At 38.2% G+C, this 21,656-nt stretch overlaps 1 protein-coding gene across 12 annotated transcripts in view; it reads right to left on the bottom strand.

The window, feature by feature from the left end:
- DHX57 (DExH-box helicase 57) overlaps nt 1-21,656 on the bottom strand; it is a 58,067-nt gene that overhangs the window by 16,020 nt on the left and 20,391 nt on the right. For all 12 annotated transcript variants that reach the window (XM_057741151.1, XM_057741154.1, XM_057741156.1 and 9 more), the window contains 9 exons: nt 20,878-21,073; nt 20,205-20,329; nt 11,890-12,023; nt 10,930-10,984; nt 8,923-9,128; nt 5,202-5,318; nt 2,185-2,281; nt 961-1,134; nt 221-421 (listed from right to left, as the gene is read on the bottom strand). In XM_057741151.1, coding sequence (XP_057597134.1) covers nt 221-421; nt 961-1,134; nt 2,185-2,281; nt 5,202-5,318; nt 8,923-9,128; nt 10,930-10,984; nt 11,890-12,023; nt 20,205-20,329; nt 20,878-21,073 — 1,305 coding nt within the window. The remainder of the gene's footprint in view (nt 1-220; nt 422-960; nt 1,135-2,184; nt 2,282-5,201; nt 5,319-8,922; nt 9,129-10,929; nt 10,985-11,889; nt 12,024-20,204; nt 20,330-20,877; nt 21,074-21,656) is intronic.

The raw sequence follows: 21,656 nt of genomic DNA, 5'->3' as shown, positions 1-21,656 counted from the left end.
TCTATTTTAGGTCCACCCTCTGCAATGCAAGAGATCTTTATGTGTAGAAAGTTAAAAGGAATGGTAAAGGCAACACTGAAGAGCTCTTTCTTTGCAAATGAATGAGTTCATCCAAGTCCACTCTTAGCAAAACATCTCCTACTAAGAAAAAGGAAACATGGAACTTAGGGTAAGAAATGTTGGGACCTTCTGGAAGCAGAACACAAGGATCAAGGTGTACCTTAGACAGAGCTGTTCCAATGGCACTCTTTGTATTTCTGGTAGCTGCTGCTTTAGAAGCTGGTAATTGAAGTGATGGCTGGTGAATAAATGGAAGCAGACCCCAGACGCAACACGACCTGCTCGACCTTTTCTTTGCAGGGCATTGGCTTGAGAGACAAAAGTATCCTCTAAACTTTCCATCCCTTTGCTGGCATCATATCTATAAAATAAAAGAAAAGGTAAAAAAGAGATACTTGTGTCCTGCGTGTTTTGGGATAGTTCAGTCCCTAGTAGGAGCACATAGTACTAATTTAAATGGTTTCTTTACTATATATTATATACAGTTCCTTTATTCAAATTTTAAAAAAATTCTTTTTCATTTATTTTTGACAAATAAAAATTATATATATTTAAGGTGTACAGTGTGATATTTTGATATACATATACACTGTGAAATGATTACCAATCTTTTGGTAATTAACACACGCATCACCTCTTATACCAATTCTTTTTCATTTAAGCATATGTAAAGCTTATGAGAAAAAGAGGAAAAATAATTATTTCTAAGGTAAAAACTTAAACTTTCCATCTCTGTCTGAATATAGGATTCGTGATCCTAGCTACAAAATCACTCACATGTCTACAGAGAGTTTTCATAAAGTACTTTTCCATGTAGCTTAATAGCACTAGCCTTTAACAGCTGTGTTGCTCCAAATGAGGCCTCTTTAGCCCCCCTCTTACATCACTAAAAGATTATACCTCTTTTCTTTCATTTTCCCAGAATCAATGACATAGACAACATCATCGATGGTTATGGATGTCTCAGCAATGTTGGTGGAAATTATAATCTTAGTTACACCCATAGGAGGTTTTACAAACACAGCCTGCTGCTCCTCACTGGATAAAGATGAATGAAGTGGGTGAACAACACATCTGAAAAAAAATAAAAACACATTCAGTGTTCTAGCACAAAACACTGAAATTGGGTTATTATGGTGAATTTCCATTAAAACTAACAACATGACTCCAAAAATCAGCAGCTTCTCCACAACCTGTCCTCAAGGCCCAGGTCTTCTAAATGGGAAAGTTCTTTCTGACCCTTAAAAAATATTTACTCAGCTCTATGAACTGAAAACCTTGTATCAACTTGGGAAAAACTGGAGTGTAATTCAGTAGTAAATAATCAAGAGGACTAAATAGTTGATATTCTACAAGTAACAAGCCTAGAGCACATGAACCAACAAAGAATCATTTTTTTCCCTACCTTTAAATCCAGAGAAAGAGACAGTCGTGCATGCTGAGAAACTTCAGTCTTAGATTTCTAGGGGGTGTTCATCTGTCAAGCAGCTGTCTCCTTAGATATGAAGACACACCCAGTGTGTCTTGTTACTGGAATAGGAGCCGCTGAAAATTAATTTTTCTCAAAATGGTAGCATTTTTTTGCTGTTATTAACACTGGCTTCTCCAATCCCCAGTATCTGGCAACTGAAATTATAGTTGATCCTAGAAAAATATGGGGATTAGGGAGGCCAATCCTCTGTGCAGTCAAAAATCCACGTATAATTTATAGTGGGCCCTTTGTATATGTGGTTCCTCTGCATCTGTGGTTCTGCATCCATGGATTTAACCAACCACAGATCATGTAGTACTATAGTATCTACCACTGAAAAAACTCCGTGTATAAGTGGATCTGCACAGTTCAAACCCATGTTGTTCTGGAGTTAACTGCACATGCAATTTTGCTGAATTAAGCTAAGTGAAGAAAAACATTTTTATATAATGTAATGGAAATGACTGACTTCCTGGAACAAACTGCTCTGTCTATTCCCATAAACAAATATATTTTGGCATAAACAAACATATTCTTGAGGAGTGACACCAGGGTCTAAAGAGGGTGATGGCAGTCAAGAGATCTTTCTGGTTATTCATTTTCACATATAACTTCAACAGATGATTAAGAATAGAGAAAGCAACTTAACTTACCGATTACTACGTCTGTTGTTGAAAAGAGAATTAGACTGTAGCTGTTCATAAAGCATTTTGATTTCTGCCAGTCCCGGTAAAAATACAAGTATAGCACCTGGGTATATAAAAAGAATCAATGATAGATGCAAAAAAGAAAAAACTAATACAGATTATAATTTTAAATGGAAAATGTAATAATCTGAAATTTTTCACTGTCAATATTCTTTTCTTTATAAAGTCCCCAGGGAATTCAATGGAAAATAAATTTTTAAAGTATATTTTCTGACAACTATAAAATGAATGAGGTATTATATCTAAGACAGAAAAAAAATGATGTGCAGAAAAACATAATGCCTTACATTATACAAGAATCATTAGCAAAGCTCTTTAAACATAATTCTTCAGTGCACTGGCCACTGACATTCTTTTTCTATAGAAAGTTATCCTTCTTATATAACAGGAAGACTCTTCTCTCCATTAGTAAATAAAAGCCATAAACATTTTACTGGAAATGAGAAAAAAAAACTATAATTGGCCAGCCAATCTGGTAATCTAAATTCAGGTACGTGTTGAAGAGGTGGTATATTAACCATGCCATAATAATGGTTTATGGGCTTTAAAATTTTACATTAAAGAAAATAAGCAGTGATAACTGATTATAGTGTATTTCTGTGTAAAGAGCAGTTACTCAGCAATAGTCAACTCCTTTTGTGCTTTATTCAGAGAGGAAATTGACACCATCTTCAATAGCCCCTCCTTTAATCCCACAAATATTTATTGGGCATCTCTGTCAGCTCTGTGCTGGGTACAATGGAATATAAAACAAACATCTGCCCGCAGGGAACTCACGACCAATTATTTATCACGGTTATTCTTCCCGCTAATAAATACGGAAACTAAATTATTACAAAAATTGAACTCTGAAGTAAAAGGACAAAAGATATCTTTCAGGATTGGTTTTAATACTTCATAGTTTACAACGAATGTTCACATACGTTATCTCATTTGATCCTCCTAACCACCCGTTAAGAAGATTGTTAGGGGGCTTCCCTGGTGGTCCAGTGGGTAAGAGTTTGTGCTCCCAATGAAGGGGGCCCAGGTTCGATCCCTGATCAGGGAACTAGATCCCGCATGCAGGCCTACAACTAAGAGTTTGCAGGCTGCAACTAAGAAGTCCACATGCTGCAACTAAAGATCCCATGTGCCACAACTAAGGCCCGACACAGCCAAAATAAATAAATAAAGAATTAGGAAAAAAAGACGTCTTATGATTCTATTCATAAAAGAAGAAGAAGGAGAAGGAGAAGAAGAAGAAGATTATTAGTAAGAAGAAGAAGAAGATTATTAGTACACTTAAAGTAACTGAGTAACATGGTCAGGTCACAACGCTCAGTAAGAGGGAAGTAAGAACACAAATACAGGGTTTCTGGTACTAGATTCATTCTCTTTCCATTACATGCCCCATGCTTCTCGCTACTAAAGTAACACAGAATTTAAGAGTGGTAAAATCTACACAGATGGAAAAAAATTTGTCTATATTTTTATATGCCTTCTGATCTGCTCTGCCCTCATGGCTTGGCCATCTGCATCAAGGATATCTTTAACAGTCACGAATATATCACCAACTGCCTAATCACTACATCAACTTTGCTTTGAATTCAGATAATTTTCTAACATTTCTTTCTGGCTGCTATACTTGATATTTTTCAGTAATAGTCTTTTCCTTTCAGATGAAATAAGATAGTCAATCCAGTGATAATGCATTAGCCAACAATGGCTACTTGCCAAGAAACGAGAAATAGGCACTTCAATAACTTTATGTGGCTCACATGTTTCTTTAGAAAATGCCACATAATGATTAAAATCTAAACAGAAGAGGGCAGTCATTAAGCACTGTATAATGAGCACAATGTAATTTTCTGATCTATGATTCCAATTAATTATCACTCAACAATGGCTGCATCTATTCACGCAACAAATATTTACTCCATATCCAAATATTCAGGTACTGTTCTAGGGTCTGAGGAACACAGGGTGCAAGAGAAATCCTTATTCTTAAAGAGCTTACATTCTACTGAAGGAGGCCATCAGTAGGCAGAACTATGATTTTGGATAGTGTCAAGTGCCACAACGAAGATGAAAACCATTTTTGGATATGAGGATAGAGTGAGGGGAGAGACAACAGATAGGGTGGTCAGAGACTTCTCTGAAGAGAAGACATTTGATGGAAACCCGAATGATGTGAAGGACTCAGTTATGAGAAGATCTGGGGCATTCATTCTGGGGATCAGGGACTGCCAATGAGGTGAGAAGGCCACTGGGAAGACAGTAAGCAAGGGGAAAGTAAGGATGGCTCTGTGTTGTAACAGTAGGAGAAGGAGCAGTAACAGCGGTAAGAATAATGATGCTAAATGTACTAGCATAAATATAATATGGTGAGGGGTAGTAGCTACTGGGCATTAACTATATGCCAGGCACTGTGCTAAGCACTTTATATATGGTTTCTTTTAATCCTCAAAATAGAGGATTTATTATTGTCTTCATTTTACAAACAATGAGCCTTGAGGCACAGAAAAGGACTTTATTATCCAAGGTTACAGAGCTTGGAGTAGCAGAACAGGAAAGTTTATGAGACTCTCCAAAGGCTGTTGTCTTAACCCCACTGCCCTGTGGCCTCCAGGTGCAGAGTCTTCACACAATTCAAACACTCATTACTAGACTCCCATTTAGCTAGCGACTGAGTGCTGGTATGTGGACACCCAGGCCTTCTTTTCAGTCTTCTTCCTTTTGGACTTTGTATTGTTAACATCTTTTTGCTCAGTGGGTAATAGTTAAAACTTCCTCAAAAGGTAAAAGGTAAAATTTCCTCCTGAAAAATCTAATAAGCAACTTTACACACAACTGGGGGTGAAAAGGTAAGGAATTGGGGCGAGGCCTCCAGGAAGAGAGGCTGTCCCCACAATCCCCACCATCTCAGGAAGTAGACTTCCTGCCCTTTGCTGTCCCACACTTAAATGAAGACAGGCAGCAGTTACCTGGAGGGTAGGAGTGCTTTCCATCCACAATCCACTCTAACAAGGCCTCGATTAATTCAAGGTTGACCTTTTCAAAATCCATGATGGACATTGTTTTGATGACTGATTTGCTAATCCCTGAAAGAAAGGTAAAAACCAGAAGGATAGTTATACCTTATGGAAGGAAATATGCCTGGGAACTAGGTGAATGTCTTGATTTGATTTAATTACACAGATGTTCACATTTAATGTACTGAAATGAACTTTTTTCTTTCAGTCTCTCAGAAAATACATGCTCACTAGAAGCACTTTTTGCTTGAACAATGACCCAAAGAACAGGCTCCTGTCCCTGCTGGAAAGGCCCAGAAAGGCAACTTTTAACTTTCCTCCTTCCTTCCCCTTTTATCTATCACACATGTACTGACAGTTTAAGTTCTAGAAACAAGAGTCAAAGTCAAATATTCAGATTCAACTTGTGAGTCAGATCAGACAACAGTCCAGGTAACCGTAACTGTGAAAATCAATGCACAGAGACCACAGATTTCAGCAGCATCTTTACAACAGGGACTTTTACCCTTTAGGTTCCTTTGAGAAAATCATAAAAGTTATGAATCTTTCCTGAAAAATACATGTAATTTTAGTGGCTTCACCAACACCCCTGAAGTCTACCCACAGACCCTCAGGTCAAGGATCTTCAATCTCCTTCTAATTCATCTGAGGCCAGGTAAAAGATATAGTTCCTCGTGTTGTACTATAAGCCTCAGCTCTTTTAAAAACAAACAGCATATGCTTGGGGAGACTAACCCTCCAAAGACAGCAGCCCTTTCTTTTTAGGCCTTTCTAATGACCCATCACCTGAAATAGAGTCTAACTGGGGCAAAATAACTGTAGTTGGTATCAAGGAAGGGAAGCTTCCTACACTTTGTTGAAAAGCTTGAAGAGAGGCAAAAGCTGTTTCTAAACAATGTTGTTCTGACAGAGTGAAGCCTATGTTGGTAAAAAAATGAAAGAAAGGAAGAAATAGGCTACACAAGCAAAGGTGTGATTGGTGTAGAAGGCAGAGTAGGAATCATTCTTATTTGCCAAGATTCCAAATAGCTGGACTTTTCAAAAAGGAGAAAGAAATCAACTAATTGAAAGAAAGGGAAACGAAAATTGTAAAAAAAAATTTTTTTTTAATAGTTCGGCAGGTTTTACTAATCAATTATATATTTTAGAAGACTGATTATTATTATTTTTTAAGTAGAAAAAGTTTTTAAAAATCGAGCTAGGGAACATCATTTAACTTTCTGAAAGGTGAAAAAGCACTGAGATCAACTAGATTAAGTCTCTGTTTCACAGCGAAAGGGAGACTCGGAGAAGCTAAGCGATCGGCCCAGTATCATACAGAAGCTAGTGGCAGAGCCAGCTTTCCTGACCTCAAATCCTTAGAAAAGAGTTCTCAGAGGTACTTTCTGAACTTTGGTATCTCTGTGCTTGACATTAGAAAGACTGTGACTTAGATCCAGTCATAATTCTTAAAGAAAACTCTGTAATTTCAAAAGAGAAACCAAAGAGATTTTCCTGTTAACTAATTTAATAGAAAAAGAAAATGAGAACTGTCAGCTGGTATGATGTACAGAAAGAACACAAACATTTGAGTCAGACATTTTAATTAGAATCACAAATCTGTAGGAAATTCCCTGGCAGTCCAGTGGTTAAGACTCCACACTTCCACTGTAGGGGGCACAGGTTCAATCCCTGGTCGGGGAGCTAAGATCGCACAAGCCACTCAGTGAGGCAAAAAAGAAAAAACAAAACACACACATGAGAAACAAAAACAAATCTGCACTTACTAGCTGGGCACTATGCTGTGGATTTGTACTGTCTTATTTAATCTTCTAAATAACTGCATTTTATAGATAAGGAAACTGAGGAATAGAGAGGATGAGGAACTTTCATATAACTGGTTTTATGAGAGCCTGGGGAGTTTGAACTCAGGTCTGTAAGATACAGGTCTGTGTTCTTAATCTTACTTCTCAGGATGTTGGGAAGATTAAGTGAAATGTTTGGGAGCTATGCATAAACTTCCTAATAAACAGCAGAACAAATGGCTAAGGCCCTAGTTCCTTTGACTACCATTTCCCATGCAGGACTGAGTCTTTGGTGGAAGGAGAAAAAGGAAAACTCACTTCCATTTTCTGCTAGAGAAGCAGTAACATGGGTTGGAAGCTCTTACTCCTTGAAAGGTAAACACTTTCTTTTTTTTTTTTGGAAGGACCAAGAGGAGTTGGGGTGGCAGTCCAGGGAGAAAAGAACAGGAAAGGCAGCTGAGGTCTGTCTAGGCTTTAGGAAGAAAGCAAAAGTAGTAACCTTAGGACTTATATGGGTTCAGCCCAGCTGAACATATGGAAGGCTATCTAGGAATAAAGCTGGGTGGGGTCTGGCATGGGAGGAGGGAGCACCTAACAACATACATAAAAATGCTCAACTCAGCACAGGGTGGTCCCTAAAAAAGGATATAATTTTCAAGGCCCACTGAATAATGCTAAAACTAGTGGGTGAAATTTTGAGGATATCATAGGATATTTAAATAGTCTCCAATCTCTCTCCATAGCTGACTTATTAACTACAAAGGGAATAAATAGTAACTACACAGAGGAGAAATATAGGCATCATCCTAACCAGGTGATCAAAGTTAACACTGCCAATGATGGGACAAACCCACATCATGTGCCTCCTGATATGATGCACTGGGAAGGACTCAACATTGCTTCTGCAGTTTTCTGACCAAAAATGAATAACCTAAAATTAATCATGGGGCAACACCAGACAAAGCCAAATGGAGGGACATTCTACAAAATAATTGGCACAAACTCTTTAAAAATGTAAATCATAAAAGAAAAGTAAAGGCTGCCAAATTTTTCTAGATCAAAAGAAACTAAAGACACATGATGACTAAATGCAATATGTAATCCTGGGATGGATCCTGTACCACTTAAAAAATAGCAATAAAGGACACTACTGAAATAACTGACAAAATTAGAATATGGACTGTGGATTAAACAGTAGTATTGTATCAGTGTTAAATGTTTTCATTTTGATCATGTCCTTTTTTTTTTCCCGCACTGTGTAGCTTATGGGATCTTGGTTCCCTGACCAAGGATTGAACCTGGGCCCCAGCAGTGAAAGTGCTGAGTCCTAACCACTGGATCGCCAGGAAATTCCCATGTCCTACTGTTATGTAAGAAGATGTCCTTGTTCTTAGGAAATCCATACTGAAATATTAGGGGTTAAGGAGCATTATATCTGCAATTTACCCTCAAAAGAATCAGGAAAAATATACACATACATGCACCCAGAGCAAATAATAAAGCAAATAAAGCAAAATGTTAATTGGTAAATCAGGGTAAAGGATACATGGTAGTTCACTCAGTCTTGCAAATTGTAATTCTGAATTTGAAATCATATCAAAATACAAAGTTATAAATACTCAAGGATATAATTTATATTTTACTACCTCCCAATTTTTCTATAACGAACACACTTCTTTTAGAATCAGAAAAAACCCCAGTGGTAAATATAGTAACAATGTTAATCTAATATGCATTGGAACTGTTATTTTTCTAAGTTTAAGGTTGTTCTGATGAATTAAAGACAAGGTAACTATGAAACAAGAGCCACATTTTTCTTCTTCTGAATCATGGGGGAAAAACTAGCTGTCTTTTGCATAATTGTAGTATTCCCCCAGGAAGCACATTACCTTTATAGCGGGCCAGGAGCTGCTTAAAATCTAACTGCTGGTCTGGCACTGCGTCTTTCACAGAATCCTGATCCTGGAGGTGCAGGGAGAGGCGCAGGTCCTCCTCCACCTCCTCAAAGGCGGTTCTGCTACGCCTCGCCTTGAGCTTCTCCTTTGACATCTGTTTCATGGAGCGCGCATATGGGCTCCCATCCTGTAACACGTACCTGAGGAACGAAGACAAAGGAATGTGTGGGTGTGGGTGTGGGTCTATTGGTGAGGAATGACAACGTGCGCCTGTTTCATGTGCTCATTCAGCAGAATGTTGCCCCGCTTCTGCCCAATTCACTTGCTATTCTCCCACCAGTCCAGGATTCTGTCGGCTGTGCCCTACTGCTGGCAGGGAACACACTGGAATGCTTTTGGCTCTGTTTTAAGATAATCCTGGAGGCAGTGAGTTTGGAAAAGTGAGAGAAAAAAGACAGGGAAACTAGCTGAAGGATGATTTTCCCAGAGATTCACATTCAGTGGAAGTGGGATAGGGCCCACAAAACAACAATTTTAATAAGCTCCCTAAGTATACTTACTGCACACTAAAGTTTGCGAGCCATTCTTTTGGGGTTTTTAGCTTAAGAATACTGTATCATTAAATAAATATAGAATTAGGAGGGGGCTTATTAGGAATGGAAGGAACAGAGAGAAGGAAAAAGATTCTCGGTTGAGTTTAAGGTGTCAGACATCAAACTTGTTTTCATTGTGGAGCTCAGAGGCCAGGAATGAAGATACTGATCTGGGAGTTCTTGGCACAGGGGTGACAGCTGAAATCATGTGAGTCGGAGAGAGCCAAGCAAGAGTTTAACAGTGAGAAGAAGCAGTGCAAGGATAAAATCCTGAGGAATCCTCACGGTCAAAGAGTAGGAAGAGGAAGCAGAGCTTTCAAAGGGGAGATATCTGTCAGTATCCAACAGACATTACCGTCTTCCACCCGGTACTAAACTTACACAGACATCTTAACATTCATACGTATTGCAAACTCCTTGAAAGTAGAACAGTAATGATAATAGTAGCTGACACATATAAAGCGTTTGGCATGTGCCAGGCACAGTTCTAAGCACTTTGCAAGTATTAACTCTAAGTATTAATTAATTAATCCTCATAACTCTGTGAAGAGGCTACTACTGATATGCTCATTTTACATATGATGAAACTAAGTCATAGAGAGGTTACGTTACTCACCAATGTTACAGTTAGTAAGTAGAGGGATTTAAATACTAGCAGTCTGTCTGTGGAATTAGTTTCCATGTTAAATTCTCCATAGATTTGGTCCACCATTTTTAATTTCTATTTATTTTAATTTTATTTTTTTGGCCACACCATGTGGCTTGTGAAGATCTTAGTTCCCCGACCAGGGAATGAACCCAGGCCACTGCAGTGAAAGCTCTAAGTCCCAACCACTGGACCACCAGGGAATTCCCCATCATTTTTTAAAACAGACTCTACTTTTTAGAGAGTTTTAGGTTCACACAATACTGAGCAGAAGGTACAGAGATTTCCCACATACCCCCTGCCACCTCCCCCATGCATAACCTAGTGGCACATTTGTTAAAAATGATGAACTGACATCCATACATCATTATCACCCAAAGTCCTTAGTTTACTTTAGGGGTTCCTGAGTCAGTACTCTTAATATATAATATTGCCTGTGAATTAAAATAATTTATATAATAAATTTTGTTTTCAAAATTTACCCTTTCACTGAAAGGGGAAAACAAAATGCTCAAATTAAAAACTCTGAAAAGAAAAATTAACACATCTATCCCGATGAGGGCACACACACAGGGTGCTGACCGGGGTGCAGGGCAGGCAGGCGGGGCTGCCCCACCTCTTCTGCCCTCTGGCCACCTTGCCCAGCCCTCCAGAGCTGGCCTCCAGTGTGTCAGCCAGGTAAAGGCCTGGAATTACAACAACAACAAAAAAAGTGCTTGTTTTCAAGGACTTTTGCCAAATCTTAATTAATATCTTTCTTACCTTGTCACAGCAATTGCATCTTCCAGAAAAAATTGATCAACAGGAAATGTACGACCTAGAAAGACAAGAAAGTAAAACAGAAAAGTCTCAGAATACTTGTTCAACTATCTTGAAACTGTATATGTAAAATTCTCTTAAAACAAAAGCTGGCACAATAAAGTACTATTTATTCTGTGATCTTAAAAGTATCCAAAAAAAGCTTTTGATGATAAAAATTGGAAGGAGTAGATTCCAGTTAGTAAATAAAACAGAAGTGTATAGTTGGAGAGACAATTATTTGCTAATAAGACTTCTTTTTTAACCTCTTTTTAAAAAAATCTGTTATACCTTTTCATCACTCCCTCCTTCCCTTCAGGGGACCTTTAAACAGTCAACAATTGTATTCCAGACCAAACATATAACTTCATCTTTAAATCTACTGTTGATATCCTCTATAACTAAAACAAATAGTACCACTACGCATCAGTCAGTGTTTCCACATTGCTCCTTTAGCAATCAACTGAAAAATGATAAACCAAAGCCCAAGGTGATAAATTAATCCCACAATGAGACTGAAAGCACCAAAAGAAGACACAGACTATCCAATTTCACTTACTCCTAGAGTGGACCAATATCCAGAAATTTAGCAGAATCCAGCAATGAACAAATATGCTATACACAGATACAACTTTCTTCTACTGATAGATTACCATTATAAACTCATACTTTCATGTTAAACACAACAGAATCCTAGAAATCCTAATAACCTAGACTTTTTTTTTAAGCACATATAAATTAAAATCTCCCAGCAGATGAATATAACATTACCTCTTTATTAACTTCATTATATGGTTATGACTGTTATAAACTAATCACTTCTCTAGAAAGAGATATAAATACTCATTTGTATCTCAAATGAACTTTAAAATAATTATATTTGCTTATTAGGACAATACATATTTAATGATGCATTTTAATCACCTGGTATAGTGATAACTGGGCAGGAATTAAAATATTCTGAAAAGAGCTCAGCATTTAAAGTTGCACTCATCAGGATAACTTGAAGAGTTGGTCTCTGCAATGCAATGTCTTTCAAAACTAGCAGTAAGAAGTCACTAGAGGAAATAAAAGAAACACCTGAGGATCAAACAAATTTAATACATGAAAATTAATAACTGACATATTTCAAGTAAGTGTAAGACCTATGTGAAAAAAATTTATAACACTCATAGAAAGATGTGTCATGTTCCTAGAGGTAAAGACTTAATGTTATAAAGATATCAATGTCCCACCAAATAAACTAAATTCAGTGTAGTACCAATCAAAATACCAACAGGATTTATCATTGGATTTGATAATTCCATTTCTTGATATCTATATGTACGTAAAGAGGCACATACAACGATTTTCATTACAGCACTCTTTGTAAATCAGTGGAAACTACCGAAATGTCTATCAATCAAGAAATGGTTAATTATGACACTATCATCCATTCTAAGGAATAACATGAGGCAGATAAAAGGAATAAAGTAGAACTCTAGATACAGACATGAAAACATCTCTAAGATATATTGTTAGTGAAAAAAACCCAAGTTGTAGAATAATATGTACCGTAGAACAGTAACATCCTAACTGGTCTCCCTGTTTCAGCCCCTGCCCCGCTGAAATCTACTCTCAATGTGGTAGACCAACAATTCTGTTCAAATGTAAATCTGATTGTGCCACTCTTCTGCTCAAAATCCTTCAATGACTTCTTATCAAAGTTCCCACTAATGAGGTCTTATGTGACATGATCTGTACCCCCACTACTCATTTCCTATCTCTCTCCCCCTTATTCACCTGGCTCCTGCCACACTGTTCTCCTTGCTATCCTTGAGACATGGACCTCAGGTCCCTTGCACATGTTATTAATGTGCCTAGAAAGGGCTTCTCCCAGACATTCACAGAGGTAGCTCACTCACTTCCTTCGAGTCTTTACTCAAAATATACCTTTTCAGCTACGCCTTCCCTGACCACCATGTTTAGAATTTCAAATGCTCCCCTCCCTTGCATTCCGTATTACCCTTTCTCTTCTTAGCACTTAACAAACATACTTTATATTTTACTGCCTTATCTTGGTTATTGTTGGGCTCTCTCAGGGATTTTGGTTATTTTGTTCTACAATATACTACTTCAGTATCTAGACCACTGCCTGGGATATAGTAGGTGTTCAATAAATGGCTGTTTATTTACTAAATGAATATATAATCTGCATAAGAAAAAAAGGTCAGGAATAAAAGTACCTATTTCTGACAAAGCAAACACATATGTCAATGTACAGAAGGATATATCACCAATAGACTACTGTAGTTATCTCCGGGGAAGGGACTGGGAATGCTTTGGGAGCATTTCAGGGGACTTTCATTTTACCTATATTCTAAAATTTTTAATGAGAGTATATTCTTGTACTAAGTTTTCTTTAATGAGCTAACAATTACATTTATGACTATTCTGTTTCTTTTTTAGGGAAAAGGAAAATAATACAACAACAGGTAAATGGTTAAGGAATTTACAGTACATCCACATGTTAGAATTTCTTCATGCAATTATTAGTAATAATTTCAAAGACAGTTCATGCTATCATATTAAATATTAGATCAAAAGCCGTACATAACTTGGTGTACCCCCCAAAAAATAATAAATAAATAAATAAAAATTAAAAAAAAAAAAAAAAAAAAGCTGTACATAACACTGTGTAATCCCAATAGTGTTTGTGGAGATACATCTCTCTCCTAACTCCCAATATACTCCCAGAACAAAACAGACCCAACTGTTAATATGTAATTAGCAATTCTATAAGGGACAGAAATTCTTCTTCTTGACATTTCTTTAATATTCCCTAAATGTGTTAGGATAATGTTATCTCTATGATCAGAAAATGTATTAAAAACTTTAAACAAATGTAACTATAATTTTTCTATATTCAACCTTTTATCTTATTTATTTTTCAACTGATCTTGGTTCCTAGATTTTACTCCTATTTTCTGCCTTTTAAAGTCAGAGCTAGCAAATATTCCCCTACTTTTTATGATTTGTACACTCCACTCTCAAAGGCTGGTATTTGTAAATGCTCAAATCTCCCTTCTCTAGTGTATAATTTATCTTTATTTGGATGTGAAAATGTTTTGAGTTTTTAACTGTTGATATTCTACAGGTCATTAGGTTTTATAAAAATCTCTTTTCAGGGACTTCACAGGTGGTGCAGTGGTTAAGAATCTGCCTGCCGAGGAGGAAAAAAGATGGCGGCGAAGTAGAGAGACGTGGAGTGCATCCCTCTCCACAGATGCATTGGGAATGCACGGAAGGACGCAGTCATTCCCACAGAGAACCAGCTGAACACCAGCAGACGGCCTCGGACACCAGAAAGGGCTGCGGGGAGCCTGACATAGCCGGTAGGGAGGCATCTACAAGGGCTCAAAGAGGGTGAAGCGGCGGAGCTGTGGCAGACGGGAGGGAGTGAGAAACATACGGAGGGTCCGCAGCGCAGCTCAGCGTTCCCGGACCGAGACATCGATCCGCGGCTGAACGGAGGGTCCAGGAGCGGGAGCGTGGGAAACGGAGAGCTGGTTCAGGGTGAGAAACATTGTTGCCGGTAGAGGACAGGAGGGAGGAGGTCCGCGGAGAGGAGTGCCCGTCCCTGAGAGCTGCCCGGCCATGATGGCGGCTGGAGGCTGCAGGCTCCCGGGCGGGGGGGAGGAGCCGCGCGCATAGCCTCTCCCTCTCTTTCGGCGCCTCTGCAACAGGCAGTGGAGAGACGCCCTGCGGGCCACCTAAGGCGCTCAGGGATAACAACCACCCTCAGGCACTCGGGCGGGGCTAGATTAAAACTCCTTGCAACGCCAGCAGCAGGGAGGCTGCCGAGAGAAAAAAAAAAAAAAAAAAACCAGCATCAAAAAAAAAAACCCCGAGAGAGGCCCAACTCTAAGACTTTCTGTGTGCGCCTGAGCCACCAGCGCCCTCTGCAACAGGCACCTCCAAGCCTGACTGAAGCAACAGTGCGCCACTGCTCACTCCCTCCCAGGAGAAGGAGCCACTATTGCACCCTCTCCCTCCCCACACACCGAGGCTCACAGACGAACAATAAAGGAACCTCTGCTGGTCACAGAATAACGCAAAAAAAAAAACCCAAGGCAAGGAGAAGGACACTTACAGCTGAGACGCTAAGGAAACAGAAATAGTAGTATCAATACCTATTGAACTGGTCCATTCGGGGATCAGTTCTGGATTTTTTTTTTTTTTTTTTTCCTTTCTCTCTCTCTTTTTTTTTTTTTTTTATTTGATTTATTAAATACGATCTTAGCCCTAAGGGATCTACAAGTTTTACAACATAATTTTTTAAGGATATTTTTTACTCTTTTTTTTTTTTTTTTTTTGCCTTTTTATATACTTCTATATCTAGCTAAGTTTTTGGTAGTACAGACAAAATATCTTTCATACTTTCCTTTCATCCCTTTCTTTTATACACTTCTATTCCTTTCTTTTTCTTTGCATATTTCCAACCACATTACGCTCTTCTGTTCCCCTTTCTTAGCCATTTTAAGTGTATTTTATCTTAACATACTTATAAGCAACACTATCGGTCTGCTCAGACTCCTTGCTCTATTCTTCAGATGATGCACTGCCTTGGTACTAATATTAGGCTTTTGTCTTTATCTTAGTTCTTAGTACAGTTGTCTAATTACATTCTGAGAATCTCCATTCTCTCTGGTGGTACTCCAGCTCATTTCTATATTTGAACCTAGCTTACAAAATCTCCCTGGATTGATGTTTGTATGTGTAGGGTGTTATTTGTTGTTTGTTTGCTTTTGCTTTTGTCTCTGATTTGTTCTGTTTCAGTTGTCAATTTCTGCTGGGTTTCTCTTTGAATATCTGATAGCACACTGGGGTTCTGTCAGGTCTTTCTAGAGCCTTATGTCCTAACGGATTCAATAATTGTGTGTCTTATACATGTATGTGTTTCCTAGACTGAATATTCGTCTAATCCAATACTTGGACATTAGTCTGAGGCTTGGACAGTCTTCTATAAACACCTCTATCACCAGGACAAGCAACCCCAAAAGCCTGGACAACCATGAGGAAACAAAGAAACACCATGCAGGCAAAGGAGCAGGAAAAAAACCCACAAGACCAAATAAATGAGGAGGAAATAGGAAAAATGCCTGAAAAAGAATTTAGAGTAATGATAGTAAAAATGATACAAAATCTCGATAACAAAATAGAGAAAGTACAAGAAACAGTTCATAAGAACTCAGAAAAACAAACAGCAATGGATAACAAAATAACTGAAATTAAAAATACTCTAGATGCTCTAACCAGCAGAATGACTGAGGCAGAAGAACGAATAAGTGAGTTGGAAGATAGAATGGGAGAAATAAACGCCACAGAGCAGGAAAAAGATAAAAAAATAAAAAGACTAGAAGACAGCTTCAGAGACCTCAGTGATAACATGAAGCGTACCAACATTCGAATTACAGGCATCCCAGAAGAAGAAGAAAACAAGAAAGGGTCTGAGAAAATATTTGAAGAGGTTCTAGTGGAAAACTTCCCCAACATGGGAAAGGAAATAATTCACCAAGTCCAAGAAGCACAGAGAGTCCCATACAGAATAAACCCAAGGAGAAATACACCAAGACACATATTAATCAAACTAACGACAATTAAACACAAAGAAAAAATATTAAAAGCAGCAAGAGAAAAGCAACAAACAACATATAAGGGAAAACCCATCAGGATAACAGCTGACCTTTCTACAGAAACTCTGCAGGCCAGAAGGGAATAAATAAAACTAAAAGCTGGTTCTTTGAGAAGATTAACAAAATTGATAAACCATTAGCCAGACTCATCAAGAAAAAAAGGGAGAAGATGCAAATCAACAGAATTAGAAATGAAAAAGGAGAAGTCACAACGGACACCTCAGAAATACAAAACATCATGAGAGACTACTACAAGCAACTATATGCCAATCAATTGGATAACCTGGAAGAAATGGATACATTCTTAGAAAAATACAATCTTCCAAGACTGAACCAGGAAGAAATAGAAACCATGAACAGAGCAATCACAAGTACAGAAATTGAGGCAGTGATTGAATGGATAGAGAAGTTCAAGGAAGGTCGCACAAGTGTTAGCCATCAAGAAGGAGCCAGATGGCCGTCCATGTCCACGGCTGATGACAACACTGAGCGTACACATGAAATGATTCTGTTGAATAGACAAGTGACAGTGGATTATGTGGAAAATCATTTGCAAATCAGCCATGGCTCTGCCTATGAAATAATCCACGACAGACTTAGGTTTCAAAAAGTTTGTGCTGAAGCCTAAACTTTGGATTAAATGCAGAGGACTGCTATCCAAGGGCATTGTGATCTTGCATGACAATGCACATCCACACGCTTCTGTCCACACTGTCAACACTCTGCAAAAACTTCGTTTTGAGGTGTTGAAGCATCCTTCCTAGAGTCCTAATCTTGCTACACTGGACTTTTACCCATTTGGTCCCCTGAAAGCAGCCCTACGAGGACGAAGATTCATTTCTTATGAAGAAGTGAAGACAGCAGTGTATTCGTGGCTCGTAGCTCAGCTTAAAATATTTTTTAATGAGGGAATATGAAAGCTTGTTGACAGATGAATAAATTGTACTGAAAAGCAAGGAGATTATGTCGAAAAAAGATGTATTTGTCTTTTCTAAAAGTTAATTAAAATAAATTCTACAGCCAGAGTGCAGATAATTTTTGAAAAAAAAAAAAAAAAAAAAAGAATCTGCCTGCCATTGCACTGGTTTGAGCCCTGGTCTGGGAAGATCCCACATGCCATGGAGCAACTAAGCCCATGCGCCACAACTACTGAGCCTGTGCTCTAGAGCCCGAGAGCCACAACTACTGAGCCCGTGAGCCACAACTACTGAAGCCCGTGCACCACAAGAGAAGCCACTGAACACCAAAGAGTAACCCCCACTCACCACAATTAGAGAAAGCCCATGCACAGCAACAAAGACTCAACACAGCCAAAAAAAAAATTTCTTTTTGAGAACACCACTGCAGTCAGGAACCAGATCCAGTGCTATCCTCCAATTTATTTGAGTTTGTGGAAGTATAAATGTTATGAAACCCAATGCTATTCTTTATGCTCAAAATTACATTTGATATAATTTCCCCTAAAATTTAAAGTTTATTTTTATAATACAATCATTTAAATATTATTAGTTTGGTTGAATGTTTTATTTGATTCCCTCTTCCAAGTTGCCCAGTGGTTCTGTTTAAAAAAATTCTTCTTTCAAATGTTCATTTTAACATTTAGCTGCAAAATGATATTATTTCTTTTTTTCTCCACTGTTTTCTGGAGTCTCTACAAAAAGATTATTTGCCCCTCAAAGATTTTCAGTGTTTTCTATATAGCTATTTAAACTATTATTGTCTTGTTCTAGGAATTATGTTTTTATTTTGATCTATTTTATTTCTTAAATTTATTTATTTTTTTATCTAAAAAAATTCTTTGGCTGTACCACATGGCTTGTGAGATCTTAGTTCCCTAACCAGGCATCAAGTCTGGGGCCCAGCAGTGAAAGCACTGAGTACTAACCATTGGACTGCCAGGGAATTTCCTGATGTATTCTTTTTATATAAAAATCTTTTTCTTTAGTTTCAAATATCTTTACATTTCCTACTTACTACTATATTAGTGTATTTATTTCTTCTAACAAATAATCTTCTGGTTACATGTCTTCCCTGTTCAGTTTTTTATTAATTAATTAATTAATTAATTGGCTGCCTTGGGTTTTTGTTGCTGTGCGCTCACTTTTTCCACTTGCGGTGAGCTACTCTTCATTGCAGTGTACAGGTTTCTCATTTTGGTGGCTTCTCTTGTTGCAGAACACAGGCTCTAGGCACATAGGCTTCAGTAGTTGTGGCACATGGGCTCAGTAGCTGTGGCTTGAGGGCTCTAGAGCACAGGCTCAGTAGTTGTGGCGCATGGGCTTAGTTGCTCCTAAGCATGTGGGATCTTCCCAGACCAGGGATGGAACCCGTGTCCCCCGCACTGGCAGGCAGATTCCTAACCACTGCGCCACCAGGGAAGTCTGCCTGTTCAGTTCTTAAAAACTTTTTATCAGCAGTAGCTGGGACCTCTTTTCATGTTTTGTTTTGTTTTTAGTTTTGCTATGATCTATTTTCTGTTTCTCTGTCAGCCCATCAACTTTACTTAGACTTTCTTTCTTCTTCTCAGGATATTTATAATAGCATAGTCCTCTTTGGGAAAGTCTTGTGATTTTCACAGGATCATCTCTCTTTTTCCCACTACTTTTTTACTGCTTTAGAGTATGATCTACATGACAAACTAAGATTAAGGCCATCTATTTACCTGGCCCTTCCTTTTAAAATATTGAGAATTTTGATTTTATACCTTAACCCTTTAATGACTTCTAATTCCATTAAAGTAAGTGCAAAGTCATGGTGCACAGTCTCCTGCCTTCTTCCGGCTGTCACTTCTCCCCTCATTCACTACACACCAGCTGCACTGGCCTTCCTCCAGTTGCTGGACTCATGAAGCCCTTTATTACTGCAGAGTCTTTGCAAATGCTGGCCGTGCCCTCATATGTCTCATGAGATTCCTTTTCATCCTTCTGTTTTTAATTTAAATGTAATCTCTTCAGAGATATAATCTCTAACTATCTCATGGCTCTCTCCCCCAAACACAGCATCCTGTTTATTCCTTTATGGTATTTATTGCAGTTTGTAGTTATTTACTTATTTATTGACCTGTTTATTACTTGTTTTTCCTACCGGAACATAAGAGATAGAGGGGGAACCATATATGTCCGTTCACTATAGTATCCCCAGCAACTGAAAGGCCAGTTGGCACTTAATACAGGCTCAATAAATATATGAATGAATGTCAGGACTGAAGGACTGACCAAATGAACAAAGAAGGAAGCATATACTGACCAATCCATCAGCTAAAGCATGCATTACATCTGATATTCCTGCTGAGCATAGCATCCAGCTCAGCATGGTGTCTCTTATTAGACAATGTCCATCTAATAGGATGACTCTTTCAGTGATGAACATGTCCTCTCCTAGCATACTGTGCGTCACAGACCCTGGAGACCAGGAAAGCAGTTCCTCTTTTCTAACTTAAACCTTCTCTATGGCAATTACCATTACTTACTAGCTCTAAGGAACTGAACTGGAAGCTGAATAAAATTCTTCCAGCCATGTCTTCATTTTACGTGTGTGGGTATTCATCTGGAACATCTGTTTTACCTTTCTTCTGTCCTCTCATGAACTTCATCAACAATGATATGGGTGATTCCATGTAGAGCTGTGTCTCCCTCTAGCCTTCTTAGCAGCACTCCTGTGGTGCAGTATAACAGTCTGGTGGCTGAGGACTTACATGTAAAAGGGCATAGAAAGCTTTAGCGAAATTTTTGAAAAAAGGAAACACTTTCCTGGCAAAGCCACTTTTAACAGATAGGGATAAAAAATACTGAAAACACCAGTAATTCCATTTACTATAAACCAAGAAACTAAATGCATAGTTTCTTGCTGGCAACAACAACGAAAGCTTTTCTACTTCACATCAAAATTTTAAGATTCATAGAAAGCATTCAAAAATTATTATAAAACATAAAAACGACAGTGAGTGATGAAGTCAGTTCTGATTTTGTTCATTCCATGTTTGATTAAATGGATTAAGTCCCAGGTTTAGGAACAAAAGCAGCACTTACTAGATCACTTCTGCCAATAACGAACAGAAGGTCTTTACAGAGGAAATTAAGTACGACCCAATAAGAGTTTCAACCCAAATACTTCTAAAAGGACTTCAGCCCTATTGAAATATATATTCCAACTTGCCCAGAATCTCCATACCCCAAGGGCTCTTTATACGTGAAAATGGCAAATTTTTGCCATCAGGAAATGAGAAGAGCATACAAACCTTGACACTTTCTAACCGGATCTGATATCCCACAGTCAGACCCACTCTTTCTGCTCTTTCTTTAGCAACGCGTTCAGCGACAGAGATGGCAGAGATTCGTCGGGGTTGGGTACAGATGATATTAGCTACCTTCTCAGGTGGTCCGTTCAGAGAATCATCCAGAATAAACTGTGGAATCTGTGTGGTTTTCCCACATCTGTATGGCAAAACAAATAAGTCCTAAAATGAGAGCTTTCAAGTGCTAGTTAACTAAAGAAGCAATCATATGCAAGGAGGAAAGTAAGAAGCTAATTGGAATAAAAGTTGTTTAGCTTCATCTATTTTCTAAACCTACCTACTGACTTATTACCTACAGCTGATAACTCCCAGGAATTTGCACTCATTAACAGAGCAATCAAATAATAGTTTACTATTATTTGTAAAACTGGGACTATTGAATAAACATTAGGTTAAGGTCTATAAATGCCTCCAGGAATGTGAACTCTACATATGAACCCTACAGAAACAAGAGTGTTATCTTATGATTATAAAAATACTTTTATACCACATCCCCTTGACGTGGTATTGCTTTGGTTATAACTGGACTGAGGTTAAAAAGATAAGAAACTGGAAGACTGTTGGGGAGTCGAGGGAGGGAGGGAATACGGGGATATGTGTATAAAAACAGATGATTGAACTTGGTGTACCTCCCAAAAAATAATTATAAATAAATAAAATTATAAAAAAAAAGATAAGAAACTGGAAGATACGAAGTTACCACTATATCTGTGGGCCTGGGC

This window comes from Hippopotamus amphibius, chromosome 7 (assembly GCF_030028045.1).
Source record: "Hippopotamus amphibius kiboko isolate mHipAmp2 chromosome 7, mHipAmp2.hap2, whole genome shotgun sequence".
In the NCBI taxonomy this organism is placed as follows: domain Eukaryota; kingdom Metazoa; phylum Chordata; class Mammalia; order Artiodactyla; family Hippopotamidae; genus Hippopotamus; species Hippopotamus amphibius.
Note: the sequence above shows the minus strand (reverse complement) of the source record. Positions and strands in the feature narration are given on the sequence as shown.